Source organism: Bombus terrestris, chromosome 1 (genome assembly GCF_910591885.1).
Source record: "Bombus terrestris chromosome 1, iyBomTerr1.2, whole genome shotgun sequence".
NCBI classification, from domain to species: domain Eukaryota; kingdom Metazoa; phylum Arthropoda; class Insecta; order Hymenoptera; family Apidae; genus Bombus; species Bombus terrestris.
This window is the reverse complement of record NC_063269.1, coordinates 15,917,136-15,937,071: the sequence shown is the minus strand read 5'-3', so window position 1 is coordinate 15,937,071 and position 19,936 is coordinate 15,917,136. Positions and strand designations below refer to the sequence as shown.

Genomic DNA, 19,936 nt, shown 5'->3' with positions numbered 1-19,936 from the left:
CTTTTCTTCTTATTTCGCCAGTTGAAATATATTTTTAAAATAATTTTCTTTTTCATTAGAGAGTGTATAGAGCGATGTACGACTACCAAGCGCAAGATTTGGACGAGGTGAGCTTCTGCGACGGCGATCTGATCGTTAACTGTACAGCGATTGACGAGGGTTGGATGACCGGCCTGGTACAGCGCACCGGACGACACGGCATGTTGCCTGCGAATTACGTCGAACCAGTGCAAATTTAAAAAGCATCATTCGCGTTTAAAGTCAGCAAACTAGAGGGTAATTCCACTTTGGGACCAAATTCTGCTCGATTCTATTACGAAGAGCACCGATAGCTGTCATGTGCTTAAACATTTTTCTACGAGAGTATCGACCCAATTTTTATACGACCTTTTTCATGGTGACGCAGATTTATCCTGTCGATCAACAATTTTATACAATATTTTTCGAAACCATTCCGTTGCTTCGAGGATTCCACGGTATTGATGATGAAATGAATAACGATCTCTAATAATTGAGCGGTGACAAAGCCTGGAAGATTTAAATTCTTCACTTTTTTTTTTATATATAAATTTTATATTCTATTTGGAGAAATTTTATCTGCTTTATTCGTAAAATATTCTTTTCTATTATTTTTTGCTCGTATACTTATGATAAGGCGTTTTTGTTTTACAATACGCGAACATTTTGCATTTGTACACAAGATTAGAACGATTACTTTTATATTCAACAATTTTATTCAACAATATTCTTCCGACCTTTGTCCACCTTTAAGCGTAGTTCTCACTTTTTCGTAAATCGTTGACGAGAATGATGTGCAAATTACAATGGATATTTATTTGAAAATACGAAAACGGTATTGCAATATATTACCAGAAGATTTAGGCTTCACCACCGTACCACACGCATTGTTTATTGCGATGCAAACAGAAAGAACGATGTGCCTTATATACGTAGACCTCCAATTAGGTCAATTTTTTCCTGCGAGCTTTTGCGCAGCGACTTAAAGGAAACGATGAAAGAAAAAGAAAAATTATGTAAGTTAAGGTTCCGTATTGAGTTACATATCATCGGAGCACATAAGAGGGAACTTTGTAGGAAACAAAAGTGAATCTAGTTAGGATTATAAACGAAGAAGAAATTTTGTAGTGTAATTGTTGATAGGAAAGTTTCGTTACACTTGCCTTGCTCGATCCGATGCGTTTCGAAAGAAAGCAACGATCGCTAGAAATCTTTATTACCGTTTCACTTTGTCCAATTAACGACATTAACCGACATTTACCTAGAATAGCTGTTAAGTTGTATCACGCGAGATTCGCCTGCATTAAACAAAGAAATGCTTACTTTTCGGCTTTCGATGATCCTTTTAGTCACTGTATCCGCGATACTCGACTGATTAAATAGCGAAAATATCAATCGATAACAAGCGATAATTAGAAAGATCAATATCGATTTCTACCAACGTTCTTGTGTTACAGCGTTTTAAAATTTCAAACGTTTTATTAAGCGAATGATTCAGGAAACGTACGTTTTTCAAATTGTACGCGATGTAACAAAGTATTACCTATAGTTATAGTATGTACCGTTAGTTATAAGTCGTACTAAATTTATATTTGTATTTGTGTATTTGTATTGAACGAAATTTGAAACTGTAACAATTTAAGAAATCGTTGCAAAAGAATTTTTAATTTTATTAAGCCGGTGTATCCGGCGTATTGCACGTGCAGTTGAACGAAATACATTTCTTGAACTTGCTATCATTTTATTCTACTTAACCGATTAACACAAATATAACGTACGAAACAGTACTAAAAGGATTAGATCGCTTTCTGCGAATACATTTCTCGTGGCAAAAAGCGGGTTTATCGGCAATAGAAGAGGATTGTTCTCCGCGATGGTCACGATTTTTCTAGATAGCTTTATATCTTCTTAACGTTCGATTAATGTACAGATAAATATAGCGAGGAAATTTCAAGTATAACGGGAACATCGTGCCACCATTTCGGAGACTAACCGCGCCCCATATTGCCGTTTCTCTTCTAATTTTCGTCCCTTAATCCTTGATCATCGTCTTTTGAAATTTTTTCTTCCCTCTGCTGGAAAAAAAATGAAAAGAAATCTGGTTCCTGGGACACAAGCCGTATCTATTACATTGCATTTACCTGAGTAGGAGAATAGAAGATTATAAGCTATATTATTACGTAAAAGAAATAAATAGTAATGTTGTTGCGTGCAAACGCGCGCGTACGTCGCGTTTCCGGCGTGCGCGACGTCGTTCGACTTCGTGATAAACCGCGAGGAGATATATTCATATTTTTGGAAACATGTTAGCATTATTATTAATATTATTATTATTATTATTATTATAAATATATTATAATTATTTCCCCCTTTTGTAATTATTAAAACACCAATAAGTCGAAGAATCTACAATTTATAATTGAGAAAGCATACAGAAATATATGTTAGCGTTGTTTAAAACAGATAATATTATATTATGATACGAGATCATAAACAATGAACATGTTATGTAAATCATCGCCTACGATTTATTGTTCTATCCTTTCTTTCTCCAGATCTCGCGCATAGATTTGTTTATTTTATCACAGTAGCGGAGAATGAGAAAGAGATTCTTTATTACATTTTACATACCATATCCGTTATACTTTTTTGTTACAATTTAAAATGTAAACGCTACAGATCTTTGTTTTCTGTCTCTTGACTATGTTAAATATTATTCAGATTGAAGTTTTTTATTTTTATAGATTTTGTAAGGATAGAATATTTGATGTTTTATATCGTCTGGCGTCATCAGTAGCTTTGATCTGAGTATTTCTTTCAAAACAATATTATGATAAAGTTTATGAAAACAGAGCAGTGCGGTTGTTGAAAATAAAACGAAATCCTCTTGCAAAACAAAAAACTTGCAATTGCTGCAAATCAAAGATAAATAAGATAACGCTGCGTTCAAGTATAAAAAATGCACATTTATTGAAAGTGATATAAGTACAGTAAAGGGTTAACTGTTTCGTAGGACCGGTATCGCAGTGGTAAGTGCACGTTCTCAATTGGGCCCATTTTAAAACAGATTTGGGTAAATTTCTACCGAATGGCTGAACACGTGGAAAAATTGAGCATAAAAGCGATTAAAATGCATTTACACGTAGAAATGCACCGACGTATGATTTATATTTATGGAATGATTGGAAAGATTCGTCTTAATAATGCCCAACTCTGTTATAAAGCCTTTCGCAATTAGATTCCAGCAATATCTCATTTTTCTTTTTTTAATCACCGAGAAACTGAAAAAGTTCAATCTTTAAAAATGTTAAACATACCAAGAGCGTTTCTTAATCTTATCAATTCGTTATCACTTTCTTTACTTTCTTATTCTTTACCTTTTAATTACCAAGAATTCTCCTTTAACGTTAATACTAATTGAAAATTAATATTCATATTTAATTTATATTTTATAGTAATCTGTGGACACAAACGTGTTATGTGGACGTTAATAAAAAGAATCTTGGGGTAATTAAAAGGTAGACAAATCGTCTTAATTCGTCAACATAAAACAGTACAATCTTTCCTTGCAAAATTCATTTTTCTCTAAGCGAAACATCCAACGTAAAATCTGCTTGTGTCAACCGAAACGCGTGGCAGTCTCGTGAAGTTACGAGTTACGAAAGCAAAGAAGCAGGCGCTAAAGATCGCGAAATATAATGAAGTTTAACTCTAAATTGACGTTAGAGTCTGTCCAAAATCTATGGAATATTCAAGACCATTTATTTCCTATTTTAAAATACGTTTCCTCCGCTTAAATTCTTTACAAACACATTTCACATTATTAGGAAACAAGATTCACTGAGTAATTTAATTAGAAACTTGCCCCATTCTTCTTGGAAAATAATAGGAGAGGGGATACCAAGTAAACTGATTGCGAGTGTAGTGGGGATTGCTCTAGATACAAATGGCCTTGAGAGGCCAACCGATGTCAGACAGACTATATCGATCGATAGACCGCACTGCCTAGCCACATCGATACGAAAGAACGCAACACACGAAGCAAAGAGTTTGTCCTCTTTTTTTACTTTTAATATACACTGCTAGTCACAAGTATTAAGACACGCCATGATATTTAAATTTCTGACAGATTCAATGCTTTTTACTGTGTATCTATTTTCAAATTATTTTATTATACATGTAAATATGATTGCAGCCTGAATCTTCATACAAATTCATATCGATATGAACGTAATGGAAAAAGTCGACCTAAGTAGATACTTTTTTGCATTTTTAAATTTAACATAAATGTTAAAAAATCCGTGGTCTACTTGTGATATTAAATAAGACAAGCTTTATCAAGCTGAAATTTATTATTAAGAATTTTCCAATAGATATATCAAATAAATGTAATATCTTAAGGGCGGGGGGGGGGGGGGTTAAGGTTTATTCGTACAAAAATAAGGCATGTTTTTGTGAATTATTTGTGACGACACGGTTAAAATCTCTTTATTAAAACCAATAGTACATTAAAGTATGACATTCGAAGAATATTATATAAAATTTTCACGGAGAAATATTAAAAAACACGGCAATTATTCGGACGTGTCTCGGAAAAAAGGTAGAATTCCGGTGCCCCTGATAACTTGGTGCTGGATCATCTGAAATCAAAAAATCAAAGTTCATTCGTTAGGAAACAGTTTTCCCCGGGTAATGCTGAGAGGGTTTTTCGAAATTTCAATTTTTCACTTTTTTGGAACACTTCGAAGGGAACATTAGCCGATTTTGCGAAAATTTGCAGTTAATTTTCCCTTCGAAGTGTTCCAAAAAAGTGAAAAATTGAAATTTTGAAAAACCCTCTCAGCGTTATCCGGGGAAAACTGTTGCCTAACGAATGAACTTTGATTTTTCGGTTTCAGATGACCCAGCACCGAGTTACGAGCAATTCTACTTTTTTCCGAGACACGTCCGAATAATTGCTGCCATTGCCGTATTTTTTAATATTTCTCCGTGAAAATTTTATACAATATTCTTCGAATGTCATACTTTAATGTACTATTGGTTTTAATAAAGAGATTTTAACCCTGTCGTCACAAATAATTCACAAAAACATGCCTTATTTAAACATGCCTTAATACTTATAACCAGCAACGTATATTCGAATACAATTCACAAGATCGCGAAATTAATTTGTCGAACGTTCCTATTCATGTTCTATATACTCGATGTGGCTGTTTTCGACTATTCGTTCAACTTCAAACAATCATTTTTCACACCTTTTGTTCCTAATCGTTTTTAACGATTTGGCTATATCATACGTACACACTGGACGACGACAAATATTTCCTTTAAAAATCCGCCAATCATTTTTTCCGCTCTACTAACTCTCCACTTTATTTTCTTTCTCCAATTTTTTCCTTTCTTTCATTTGTCGAGTATCGAACGTTGCTTATCTCTTTACGCAGTATCTCGATTGTACACGAAAGTTACCGCCATCCCTTGGCACGAAGTGAAGCCGCTTCTCAATTCACGACAAACTTAATGATGAGTACGCGAGACGAATAACTATCAATCTGGCTGCACAAGCTGAACTCCGCGATTAAATGCGTTGCTGATGGATACGGGACCGTCTACGTGGGTGTGGGTGGTTAGGATTCGCGATTAAGGATGAGCTGGATGAAAGAACGCCTACACAGCTATAGAGCACCGATATTGATAATTGTCGTTAATAATTACTTAAATGCATAAAGTTGGAAATGAAAGGAATGTCTGAAAAAATGTATCGATTGACCGATTAGTCAATCGTTTTTAGTATCAATGATATGATGAAGTATAGAAGCTAGAAACTAACGGAAGAACGGAATTGATAATATAAAATACGTGTAAAATAAATAGAATAGAAATAGCAAAGAGACAGGGAAGAAATTCGGTCTAAGTGTACGACCGTTTAAATCTAAATTTTGGTTATCGTTAATAAACGAAACGATAAATGAATGATAAATCATATAAAGTTAAATAAAAATAATATCTTTTTTTTCACGTACTAAAGACCTAAAAAAAAAAGCTAACAAAAAATACCCTTCGATCATCGTGAATTAACAGATTCATTCTCCTACGAATGATATTCCGAGTGTTTCCTTCGTTTATGTTACTTTAGATAGAGATTCTAATGCTGCGTTTTTAATCGCGAATGAGCGTCACACTGAAACCTGTTATATAATTTTCAAACTGCCGCCCATTCCTGTATCAAATACTTTAAATATAAAATCATCCTTATTCTTTCTATCAGATTCTGTAAATGAAAATAGCTGCTGTTAGAAAATCAAATTGACAAACAAGTCCGCTTAACTTCTATTCTGAACACGCTTCGTTGAAACTATTTCAAATTCTCATCTTCTTCACCGCAGCAAACAAATGCTGGAAAATAGGGTAACTATCGGAAAGCCACTAGACGAATGAGTATCCTCGACTTGTTTCCCCATCATCCATCCAAAATCACCCTAAATTTTGATCATTCTCTGTTTCTTTTATTTTCCTATTTCCTCAACCAAACCTTGCAAAATAAGATAGCTGTTATAGAAAATCAAATCGACGAATAACTATGTTCAACTTGTACTTCCAACATCCTTCGTTGGAATTACTTTAATCTTTTCTTTTAGACCTGCTTTTCCTCAGGCAAAGTCTAAACAATAAAATAACCATAGGAAAAACCAATAAACACAATCTAACCGACTGTTTCCATAATCCATCGAGCGTCTCGGGCTGTGTAGGGTCTGCAGAAGACGCCTGGCGTTGCGTCCTCTTCGTCCTGATCAACGATCAAGGTTTCTCTGGGCGTCGTGCATCGAAGGATCCGCGTGCTGGCAGTGTTTCTTTAAACGTAGCGTGACCTTTTTCATATTTTCTTTCCCTTTCTCATTTTAAAACGATACATGTATTCAGAGAAGTGTATATGCGCGCGTGTATGTGTACACATGAAGTATACACGTTTCGTGAGAGAATTAGCCCGCCTGCTAATATCCGGCCAGGTCGGCGAACGTCTGATCCATTTCGTCGGCGATCGCTTTGTACTTACAGCGCTCGTTTACCACCACGTCTGCAATGCAAAAGGGAGGGTTACGTGGCACTAGTCGAATGTTAGATCCTGTGTTAGTTTTTCGCTACTTTACACCGTCACTACGCTGCGGATTTTTATGTATTTAGCTTAATTTATTGCACTTGCTTATTTTGTGATTTTAATACAATTTCTTCTTATGATGCAGTGCATTCTTTTCTTTATTTCATTTGTTACACCAGATGCAAAAATATAGAAAAGTTCCAAAGTAAACTTTTCATCATAATATTTAGAAGATGAAACAAATTGCTCTACCAATATTCGTTAGTATGTTCAAAGTGCATTGAAAATATTATAACATTAACCCTTTGAGTGCTGACTACTCGCGGCCTATGTCGTCCGTACGGACGGCGCGCGTCTAGCGCTGACGATCGCTGTGGACGGAATACTTTTTCGTTAGACTGAACTCTGTTGATTGACTATTCAAAGCGAAAATCGTAATAAGTTATAGTAATTCTTTTGCACGAGATTAAACGATTCAAGAGCGTTATTTTTTTAGTTATTTTTAATTATTTATTATAAACATTGAAATTTACAGTTAACTAGAATTTGGGTAATAAACTAGAAAACAATGAACTAGAAAACTAAATTTAGTAAATATAACACAAGTTAATAATTTAGTTGTGTGTGAAAAATTCAGTGCTTGAGAAAACTAAAAGAAACCAGATGTAGAGTTTCCTTACAAGTGGTGACCACTTCAACAATAACGAGGCGCTATTGGCATTTGTTTACTGCCGTAAGGAATGCATTTATATTTATTTCACACAAACGTAATAGTATCACTTCTGCGTAGGTGTTCGGAAAAATTGAAAAACCCATACATGCGTCCTTAGCCCATGCCGAGCACTTACAGAAAGCGCATATATATGTCCTTAGTCCACACCGATAGCTTTCGCCAGACACCTATATGCGCCCACAGCACTCAAAGGGTTAAAGTATATCAATACGTGTAAAATGCCTAAACAAAGCAAATGTAGCTTAGCTATGCATAAAAATCCGCAGTTTAACAATCATCATCTTGTTAGAGAGAAAGAGAGAGAGAGAGAGAGAGAGGATGTTATTAATTTAGTAAAGGGACTATCTTAACCATAGTTTCACCATTTTGCTTAGGAATTGTGGGTTTCTTACATCTTTATCCGAGATAACTTACAATTATTATAACTTCTAACTTAAAATTACAAGAGTAATTAAATCTACAATAGTTTTTGATGGCTTTAGACCATTATTACTATTTGTTAGTATATTAGTATTGTTAATAAGTGATGGTTTAAAAGGGGTAGGATTTTATGTAAGGTTTTGAGAAAAAATACAGATGCTCGTAATTTGAATATCTTTATTGAAATCTCGCAGCAAGTATTGAGAAAAACATTCTTTCTTAGAACATGATCTACGATCGTAAAATAGTTAACAAATGAAATAAGACGGTAGTTTCAGGGCTAAATTTTTATTTGCCTGTTTGCTTAGTTACAATGATCGACGAATGCGCTTCACAGTCATTAAGAAACTTCTGTATCGCCGAATGTGAGTACTTACCGAATACGTTTTGTCGTAAAATCGGAATTATCATAAACGAGTGATTTGATTAATCGTAATCTAGAGTATGATTTACAAAATGAATAAGGAAGGAAAAAAAAGGGAAGGAAGGGAAAAGATCGTAAGCGATAAATAATTCGAAAACCAAGGTGTTAACCGGATAAAATAAAAAAAAGAAAACGAAAAGGAGGAATTGGACGTGAAGGAACGCGGAACGTATTTGTTTCAGATGCAACAAATTTTAGATACAAGTGTAACAGTAATAATAACGATAACGTAAGCGGATTGGCCGGTTTTACAAAATGATCTCGATAGTACACCGTGTTTGTCGGATGCACGAACAGCAGCCAATCAGTTCGACAGTCGTCGGATACATACGATCGCCGATTATTAATTAATTCTTTTCGATCAACTCGGTGAAGGTGAGGTCCAGATCGTCGCAGATGTATTTGTACTTTTCTTTCTCGTGTACAAGCTCGTCTGAAATAAACAATGCCTTCGTTAAAAATTTATCAGATTAAGCAACTAATAAGACATTTATCGTTACACTTATATATCTATATATAGAAGATAATCTGTATTATCCTAAAAAGTAAAAAGCGAATATATTGCTCCATCGCCTTTACACATACTTAATGTATGAAAATATTGATATGAAAATGATCTGATGGTAATAAAAAAATGCATTTCGATGACAAAATGTTTGATTTTTAACTCTTTGCTTATATGTATCTGTTATGTTAAGTTTACACCATTTCCTTCTTTATCAAACAATCGGAGCTTTATTTGAATTGTACGATCCAAAAATAATTTGACAAAAATCTTCTTCTATAAATGGATACAATAAAGAGACAATAAAAGATACAATAATCGTGGAAATAAACAAAGAGTTAAAGTGAAAAAAATGATATTCATGGCGATGTTTCTACGGATATCACCATTGTCTCGGTTCAGTAAGGGATATCGATATTTCACTTTCATGGAAAAGTGCTGTCTTGTGGCAAATTAGAGCCTCGAAGTCGTTAGTTAAGCAGGTTAAGCTCGAGAAGTAACTTACGGAGTACGTGTTAAGAGCAAGCGAGATTGTGAGAAAGTTTGAAATTTTGGTGGTATATATATGAATATATATATATATATATTTTTTTATTTGTTTGGTCGAAGCGTTAAAGAGGTTGGTTAGTGGCACGTTAGACGCCGTAGAGTTCCATGAATGCCTGATCCAAGCCGTCTCCGATTTCCTTGTATTTCTCCTTCTCAGCCACCATTTCATCTGCAAGCATTCGCAATGTTATTTCGAAGAAAATTTGCAAACTCTTCGATATCTACTCGACAGTGTCGTAAGTGTCCGAGCAGATCTAAGCTTTAAGAAGGTAGTGCGCTAAGCTGCTGAGAATCGTTAAAGAGCTATGAAGCGTTGGTTGGACAGGAAGTGGGGGCTTTGGAGCAGATTCAATCTGTTCTTCCTTGGATGTTTTAGTAAAGATGAATGAGACTCGTGTATCTCTGACAGCTGCTTGTAGACCATGGAGTTTGAATTATAGTTTATGATGCTGATGTAACGCGTCGTGTATGAAATATGAATATATGATTTAAATTTGAGGAATAAAGAAAGATGATTCTTAGCTGTATCAGTGTTTCCTAATCTTTATCGAATCGCGATCCTCTTTATAATGGACAAATAATTTACAATTTCTCCACTCTCTCTCTCTCTATATATATATATATATAAGGAAGATTACATTGATAAATAAACGCTAAAAATCTTTTTTTAAGGTAAAGTCAATTTCTATTCTATTTTTACTTTACAATTTTTATCTCATATAACTCTGTTGCCATACTGAAGTAAATAAGTGCCAAACATTTTCAGTTGAAATTGACTAGCGACTAATCAGAAAACACTTTACTTTTTCGGGATCGCGACTCATAGGTTAGAAACGCAGAATCTATACTATACATGTTCCTTAAGTGACAACGAGAGAGGCTATTTTCTATAATTCTAGATTTTTTTCTAAGGGAGTACAAAGTTGTTGCTAAAAGTTATAAAAAAAATTAAGTATTCTATATATTTCTAAAAATACGAGAGCCTAATTAAAATGGTATCGATTCGAAGGAAACAAATATGGCGGCATAAAAATCTTTCCTCAAGGCCACGTTCTCCATTTAAGAGAACTTCGACAGTCCAGAGAAAAGCAGTGGTTACATCACTACATATTATGTTTCTCTGAATCATCATCACTTCGACTCGAGAAAGACCTTTATACTATGTACACATATATCTGTAGAAACTACGAATACACTTACTATAATCGGAGATATCCTCCGAATAAACAGTCGAAAGTTTGACGATTATCATAGGAGAGGGATGGGCCATGCTGGACAACGGGATTGTAGTTGAAAAATTCGAAGACTAGCAAATAAAATAACAAGCGAGTTTACTCACCACGATTTTTTTGGATACGTACCATGGACACATTTTGGTTCTCCTTTGTGTATTGTGGCATGCAACAACTACGCACAGCTAACACAACGGGCAGCGTCGTGTGTTATATCGCGTTGTACACACAGTTGATGGTCAGTAGATTTTTTTTTTTTTATTTTTGTTAAGAAATCGGGAATTAACGCTTTGTTGGAGATCAGATTAAAAAAAAAAAAAGAAAAAATATCAACACTCACACAGAGACGCACAAAAACAAACGACACGCTGTTTTTTCAAAATTAAAATATATATTACAAACAGTTTTATAATAATAGCAATATATATAATAATCATTACAATGATATTAGTGTTATTATCGTTCCATTCGTTTTTTTTTATTAATATTAAGTAAATTAATAAACTAAAACTCTCAAGTGTGAACTCAAGTATTTGCGTTTCCTTTTTTATGCATTTTCTCTGTCGCACACATTCTCGCTGTCTCATTCATTCCACCTTTTTCTCCCTCTCATGCTCTTTCACTCTATTGGCATTTTCTCGAAAAAAAGAAAAAAAAACGGGAATAACAAAGAAATGTCATTATCGTTAACGGTAGGACGCGTGGAATCGTAATTATTGTGCTTTCTTCGTTTTTCATAATTAGAGAGTAAGAGCATGATCTCTCTTACTCTTTCTCACACGCACTCTTTTTCACTATCGTTCTCTCTCTCTCTCTCTCTCTCTCTCTCTCTCTAGAATAACTCGTGACGTTTTCGATCGCTGGACGCGCATTAATTTCTTCGGATGTCTTCCCGAGATTTTGAGAAACCCAAATGTACATTGTATTGTATCTAAAATAATTTAGTTAGCATACCAACGTATTAATCGATTTATACAAAAAATCTAAAACATTATTGCACAAACTATTCTTCGAAATGGTCATTCCGTAAGTAAATGCGGCATCTTTGTTTTAATTATTATTTGTTCATAATAATTAATCACTGATATATTCTTCCTATTTCTTACGATAGAAGGACTTTGTATATTGAACAATGAGAAAGTTTATTAGTTGGCTATGAACTTATAGCACGTTCGAACAGGTGATTTAATTTTGAGCTGATTTTTATTGGTTTACATAACTCTATTAGAAAGTAGAGTTCCTTATTGCTGGAACGTTTTCAATTGTTAGCCATCTTTCCATTAAATTTCCTATTCTTCGTTTATCAGATTTTTAGCGTGACAAATGGCAATTCATATCCTTAAGTTTAAATCCAAGTTTCAAGAAACTGCATTACTTACGGGATTACCTAATACTTCATACTTTTACAAAGTTGAGAAAACTTTCTAAATTCATCTCGACACGACATCCGACAAGCTACAATGAACGAGAATCACCCAGGGGATTAGATACGTAAAAGATGGTCAGGCAGTTTCTTCTTCACGATGATGAAGAGGGGGGAATGTTTCACGTGGAATTAACTATCACACACCTTCGAATTAGGTGGTCTTAATACGGATGTAGATATTAATTAACGATATCAATTAACTGCGGCGATGAACAATCGCATAAGATGAAGGTACGCGCCATGAAATGGAAATTCTCTCATTCTTTCTTTTCCTCTTTTTTCCTTCTCCTTTTTTCGTTTTCTATTGGCCAGAGAATGATTACAATAAAGGATTAATCCAGGCACGATCGGTAAACGTCGAGTGGCTCAGCGTGAACTAGAAGGACACACGATTTTTGCGAACGTATTTTGCTCGTTCACCTTTTTATTTCTAATGATTGCTGCGTTAATTGCGATTGCAAGTTCACCCTTCCAAGATCGCATTTTGTCGAATAATCTTTATGTGATTAAACATTGAGTACTTGGGGAACACGTAGTAGAAAATTAGAGAAGGAGATTCTGTTTGAAAAATTCGCTCCACGGTTCAAATAGCTTTTCATAGTTAATATCAAATAGTTTATAGTTAATATGTTTTTAAAAAATGTAGAAAATTGGAATGTGTCTATGTTGACATATTTTTATCAAATAAAAATACAAATCTGTCCATTAAATTTAAAATTAAAACTTCAACATTCAATAATGATACAAACAACAATATAAATTAAAACCGAAATATTCTCGAATTATTTAATTTAACATATTTCTTATTTACTTTTTAACATTACGTAAAATGCAATTCAACACGGAATCACAAAGAGTTAAATAAAAAACACAGAATAAAAGTCTCTAAGAAATTTTCAGCAGACTTTCGTTCCACGCTTCATGCATAATTATTTAGAAATAATCTCCTTCTCTTTGAACTGGACTATATATTCCGAGGTGCCCTGTATTATCATACATGTATATTAATATACGATTTAAACTACAAATATACAAAAACTTTTAACATATATTGCGGTTTCTTTCTATATATCTCTTATTCCTGACGTATACCTCGCTAAATTCTAAGCTTTAACCAGTGAGATTAATACTAGTGTCTTTTTGGCTGGACCACGCGCAAATACGAGCTTAATGTTGGATTTGTTCCTCGAAGGTATCACTTAGCTGGCAGTGAGCGTCTCTTAGAAGCATTTAAGATTTATCATCAGTGAACGAACGAGCAGTGGAAGAAGGCCAAGGACGTTCCTTTTTCATGCTGAGCCCCAGGGAATTATAAAACGTTAACGACGAAAAGCAACGAACAATGGTCATGTTCGTCCTTTTGCTGCCAATTCATACAGTAGTCCTACGTCGAGGAAAAATTTACTTATGTGGTCGAATTTGTCAAACATTTTTTTTAAGGTCGTTCCAATATGTTTATTGGAACATTTTATGATTGTCATTGAAATGTGCATTAATTAACAAATTGAGGAGTCTAAAAAGCCATTAATTGTTCAATTTAATACTGTTTATATAAAAGCTATATAACTATCTCATGTACTCAAAGATAATAATTAAAATAGAGAAGAATAGAATTTTCAGCAAAATAGATTAATTCAAAAAGTAGAATGGTATAAATCTCGCGATGTCTTACGAACGTTGGGAATCAAATTGGGCCGGACGTGAACCTCGGAAACCACGATACGTGATAGGACGTAAGAGGTGGAAAATATTTGACAAACTCGATAGAAAATTCTTCCTTGACGTATACGCTTTGATCGATTGCCCTTTTTACTCTGTTTCCTATGTCTTCACTCACGATTCTCTTGTACAGTACTCGCCTCGTAAGCAATTAAAAGACACTCAATAGTATTGAAATTAATCATACTAATCGACAATGCAATTAAAAGCAAGCATTACCAGAGAAGAAAAGAAAAATAAGATAGTCGTGAAAGATATGTTTTGGACAACAAAGGAAAAGATTTCAAAGAAAAAGAAGAAAAGAAACACAGAAGACAAAGGGAGTTTTCATCTTCGAGTCCCTTTGACAAACCGCACACCCTACCTTTCTTTTTTTATACATTATACATTTTACTTGAACCATCGTTCTATCCTTTTCTACGAAAAAGATGAAGAAACGATAGTTCGAGCGAAAAGCGTGCGCAGCAGCAGAAGTATATAAAGTGTAAAGTATATGCTCTCTTTTAGACGAAAAAGAGAAAAGGAAGGAAGAAAAGAAAAAAAAAAGTTTTTCAACGTTTTGCGAAACGTTTACGAAAGCACTCGTGTCGCACAGCGTGTATTTTTTGTTTCTCAACGATATTTCGATAAATATCGTCGAACTCAAAATACTTTCGATGTTCGTTCGTTCGTTCGTTCTCCGACCCTCACCCCTTTCGAATTCTGTTTACAGTATTTACTTATTATTCTTTTTATCTCTGTTTTGTTCCTTTAATCCCGAAGGAATCGTACCCTAGTATCTGCGTATGCTTTTGTATTCTCAACGTTTTTTGTTATTTATATAAATCTTTTCTCGACTTTTTTTTCTCTCATGTTTCTGTCAGCCGCGAGACACGATCTACATGTTCTGGATGTCATGCAGGGTGGCCTCCATCTCTTCCTGGAGCAATTTGTTTTTCTCTCTCTCGGCGGCAAGGTCGTCTGTAAAGATCACCGGTTAGAGGGAGCTTGCACACGCACATAGAAGGCACAGACGAGCGCGCACAACTTTCTCATTGATCGCGGATATGCCCTCTCGGGGGTTGCAGTGGTTAGAGCAATGAAACACGTCGTGATCATCGAGCAACTATGTACACACGTCACACGAGACGACGCGACATATGACGATTATGTCATCGCTTTTTTTGGCTTTTAAGTCGTCGTCGCAGTTAGCATTAAAATCGGCAAATACAAATGAAATAGGTTTTACAGCAAACGACAGGCATGATTGTTTCGTAGATGGAAGAAGAATCGAATGATGTAAAAAGTAGTAAAAAATAAAAATACACTATCAGCTACAGGTATTAGGACACGTTGAGATAAATAAATTCTTTTCATTCTTTTCAAAATTCTTTTCACTGGCTTTTAGTGATTATATTATTCTTCAGCTATTTTATTTCGTTCATTATTTGTTTTATTATAAATCTGTTATTTCATTCGCATCATATCGTATCTTGTATCGTGGAAGATTAAATAAAGTGACTGATAAATGGGTGTCCTAATCTTTATGGCCAACAGTGTATATATTTTTAATGGATCATTACATAATATTTCATACGTTATTCGTTATTCAATGGTAAAAATCGAGATATAATTATATTGACAATAATTTCTAAGAAAGAATCATCCAAACGTGGAGTAATTTATAATCAGATTTTAAAACTAGATTTTTCTATAAATCTAGTACTCCAACTGACTGCCGTCTGCGGTTCTATTAATCATTGGATGCACTCAAACAAACTCGAGGAGCTTGGTGAATTTGGAAAGAAGCGATGTTATGGTTCGTTAATAGATCCCTAACAGGTTATCGCAACTGTAACTGAATGCAATCTTACTGTTCATATTCTGCTCCCTTCGACTTGTTTTTAACGTTCGATTCGTAGTTCTCTCTCTCTTTCTTACTCTAACTAAGAACATAATTTCTAATGCTAAATTAGACTACAGTATCAAAGAAACAACAAAATGGTTGCTATTCGTAGTAGAGTTGGAAAGAAGGTTCGTAATGACCGTTCGAGAAAGTAAAATGTCTCGAAAACGAAAATTTCGAACGATGACACGAGAGAAACGGAAATGAAAAATGGTTGGATGAGATACGCACCTTCGAGCCTGTCGACCTCCTTCTGCAATTTCTGCACGGATCTTTCTGCGAACTCGGCACGAGCTTCAGCCTACAGAAACGAGAAGAATAGATCAGTATTTGTACTTTGTCACAGTCATGTGATTTGTCGCCGATTTTAAAATTTTTACATAGGAAACTAAATTCTATGCATGCGTCAATGCTAATAATTTACAGAGTATTACGCATACGTATATTATATGCCATTTAAATTCGTCAAAATAAAATGCAATATCGAGTATAATAATAATTATTAAATATCGATATTTACTAATATCATTATATATATATATATATATATGTATGAAATATTATTAAAATAAAATATCCTTTTAAAATCGACGGATTTCTTTACTACCATTTTTTTTATTAGTACAATTGCACTCCATGCTTTATTTTTATTTCCAATGAAAACACGATAACGAAAAACTGTTAGTTAAATGCACACATTATTTTTTGTTAATTAAAAAAGTTCCATTTTCTTTACTGATGACTCAACACCCAAACATTCGTACCTCATTCGTTGCTTATCAGGAATTGAGCAATCGATATACATCTTTTATAGTTGTTTTTTTTTCGTTTGTACTTATGCGTAATATGTGAAATATCAGTACCTGAACTGGATTAATGAAAGGTGTGCAAAATAAGAGGGGAATGTGTACAAAAGAACGAGCATCTAATGGAAAGAAGCAACAGGATACAGTATGTACAAACCTAAATAAAATTCTGCTAATTCAGCTAATTCTAGTGTTTGTACAACGAAATCAAAATAATAGACATAAGAATCTCTAAAAATTTCTTTTTTACTAAAAATGATAATATTTCAAATTCTGCAATGAAGTATTCCACTTTCGTTTCGATTCTCACTTACCTCTTTTAATTGACTATCCAGAATCTTCACCTGGCCCACGAAAGTCTCCTCTCTTTGCGTCGCCTATTTTTAGACAAGCGCAAACAAAAAGAGAAAAAAAAACGATCTCAAGTTAGCTTTACAAAACTAAAAAAGAGAAAAAAAATATGTGAAGTAAAACAAAACGAGAAGAAGAAGAAAGATGAAGAATGACGGCTAAGGTTATAGAAAGAAAGTAGCGTAAATGAGGAGAGAGAAGGGTGAACGAGTTAATGTTTTAGTAGAAACGGCGGAAAACTCGCGACGACAAATCACACTCTGCTAAAAAAAAACAAGAATCAGATGCAAAACACTCTCTAAAATGATTTGTACCTCCTTCAGGCGAGAGGTAAGAGTCTTAATTTGGTTCTTGTACTCCTCTTCACGCTGGTTGGCCTATGGTACAGTAACGTGAACATTATGCATCTTAATATGGAAATTTACTTTTCTCGATCCTTCGACGCGTCTTCTCTTTTTTCCTTTTTAATTCTATGCCGCCTGTTCGATTATTTATCTTTCGCGTTATTTTCTATCGCGTTTATCATACACGTTTTGCATTAAAACGTTAAAACCTCTGCGAACCTGTGTATTCATTTCACGTTACCGTGGAAAATCTTGCGATATTTCTCTTACATGGTTTTTCTTACAGCGATTCTTTTGTCCCGTGATAACTTTCGCAGTGTGTAAGTCCCTCGAGAAGCCAGGATTTTGATGCGCGCGAAGGAAACCGAGAACCCGAGTGTTAAATGGACGCGTCGTTATGAGGCAAATCGTTTAAATCCGTTTTTTCGATTATAATTGGATTATTAATAAACTGAACTCTTTGTTCTCCTCTGGTATCGCTATAGTGATATTTTATGACATGAAAATTATTTCTTCTATTATTTTCAGAGGTGAAATTGTTTCGAAAATGAAAAAGAGAAGAAGGCTACTATATAAATAAATCTATCAATATTTATAATTAGACTGTCGGATATTTATATATTCACAGAAAAAATAGTAATCTTATTTTGTATACTTTAATCATAATATTAATTTCAATTTTAATTTTGTATACTTTAAAAGTATACAAATTTATATAAATTTACAAGATACGAAAAAATATAGAAAATGTTTCATTTGTATATGAGAAACGATTATAAGACGTAGAATTGATACAAATTGGTCGCGGCGCGAACGTGCAGTGAATTTGAAAGAAAGAGAAAGTGAAACAGATTGTATATGTATGTATATTCGAGATTATATATATAGATATATATATATTTGTTGTCAGTAGTACTTACCTTCTCTTCGGAAACCTCGAGGGATTTCAGGTTGTTGCCAACTACGCGCAGCTCTTCTTCAAGCTCGACGATCTTCCTGTAAAATGAAAAGATCATTTACAACGAATCCAGGTCGTAAATACGAATTCCTACCTGTGAGTGTGTTTCTTTAAGTATGTGGAAGAGCACTGGTCGCTGCTCTTTGTGTTTTAACTTTGAGGATGATTGAGTTGTTTTCAACATAGAATTTAGAATTTTTTCTTAAGCAAGTAACTTTTTAATTTCTAATTTGAAACATAGTCTTCTTATTCTGAATGCGATCATTTTAAACGAAATAAAATTCTTTATTCAAAATATGATATCGTTTTACGTATAATTTTTTCATGAAAGGAATTTAAGATACTCGATTTTAAAGATAGAGTATCAAAAATATTATACAGGGTGTTTCAAAATTTATATGGAACTTTCTTGCAGCTGTATTGTATAGAAATACTTTTTTCAATAATATCACCGATTATAATTTTATATTGATTTGTCATCGACCAGCGTTCGTCCTTGTTAGACAAGCGAAAGGAAATTGTTCATGAACATTGAAAAATTAAAAAGAATGTGGAGAACAATGGCACATGCACAAACTGAACCACCTACCCTTCCGAAAGTTCTGCCTTTTCCTCGGCGCGCTCAAGATCCTGCTCCATCATGACTAGTTTTCTGGCAACCTGTGATCAACAGCCACACTTGTCATGCGAAAAAGCAAGGATGATAAGGGCTTAAAAAAAAATATGAACAGAAACAAAAAGAAAAAAAATTCCAGTAAAATACAGAAAACAAAAGTTATATCGCAAATGCATGCGGGCAGTCAGCTTCCAGTCTGCTTCTCGTTGTTTCCCCAGTGCTTCACCAGTCTGCTGCTCGATTTGTGACTCGAATCTTATAGAAACGCTCTTATAGAAATATATTTTTATCCAAAAAAATGGAATCAAAATGAATTTCACAAAATACATAATGTATTCACGAATTATAGTATTAAAACAAAGCATTTCATAAAATATAAAATATAGAAAAAGAAATATACAAGTTGCTTTATCGTATTAAGTACTTTTTGATTCCGATTTTCTTGGATACAAGAATTTGAAGAGGAATCTCAGTCACAACCGCTATTACACTACACATTGTAAATATTTTTTTGCGATTGGAATTTTTCTTACGCAAGTTCTCTCCCTCCTCACATAAAAGTGAGTCTACAGACTCAGATTTCTCTTTTAAAAGTAACACGATTCAATCGACACACACGATCGATCCACGACACAAATTGTGATCGATCGCAATTGCACGGAACCTGTTTGGTTCCAAACCAACAACTATATGAATTTTCATTGAGAGAAAACTCAAAAAGAAAACCAATCAAACGAACACATTAGGAAACATCTGTGTTAAGACAGTTGCACACGTGATCACGTGTCATCAAACGTCTTTAATCGTGCCTCTGTGTGTATGTATAGATATGTGGCAGGTGTACATCCTCGTGG

At 34.2% G+C, this 19,936-nt stretch overlaps 2 protein-coding genes across 27 annotated transcripts in view; one reads left to right on the top strand and one right to left on the bottom strand.

Moving 5' to 3' along the window:
- LOC100650472 (LIM and SH3 domain protein Lasp) overlaps nucleotides 1-2,532 on the top strand; it is a 38,265-nt gene extending 35,733 nt beyond the window's left edge. For both annotated transcript variants that reach the window (XM_020863053.2, XM_003393434.4), the window contains one exon: nucleotides 60-2,532. In XM_020863053.2, the coding sequence (XP_020718712.1) occupies nucleotides 60-239 (180 nt within the window). In that variant the 3' untranslated portion in view covers nucleotides 240-2,532. The remainder of the gene's footprint in view (nucleotides 1-59) is intronic.
- A 431-nt stretch (nucleotides 2,533-2,963) lies between these two features.
- Nucleotides 2,964-19,936, bottom strand: part of LOC100650354 (tropomyosin Per a 7.0102) — a 40,813-nt gene continuing 23,840 nt past the window's right edge. For 10 of the 25 annotated variants that reach the window (XM_048405930.1, XM_012313802.3, XM_048405946.1 and 7 more), the window contains 4 exons: nucleotides 18,429-18,504; nucleotides 17,479-17,541; nucleotides 16,239-16,308; nucleotides 8,540-9,124 (listed from right to left, as the gene is read on the bottom strand). In XM_048405930.1, coding sequence (XP_048261887.1) covers nucleotides 9,039-9,124; nucleotides 16,239-16,308; nucleotides 17,479-17,541; nucleotides 18,429-18,504 — 295 coding nt within the window. In that variant the 3' untranslated portion in view covers nucleotides 8,540-9,038. Of the gene's footprint in view, nucleotides 7,094-8,539; nucleotides 15,083-16,238; nucleotides 16,309-17,127; nucleotides 17,191-17,478; nucleotides 17,542-18,428; nucleotides 18,505-19,055; nucleotides 19,127-19,936 lie in introns of those variants that run through there. The other 15 variants (XM_012313810.3, XM_020863016.2, XM_020863038.2 and 12 more) reach the window with 9 other exon arrangements.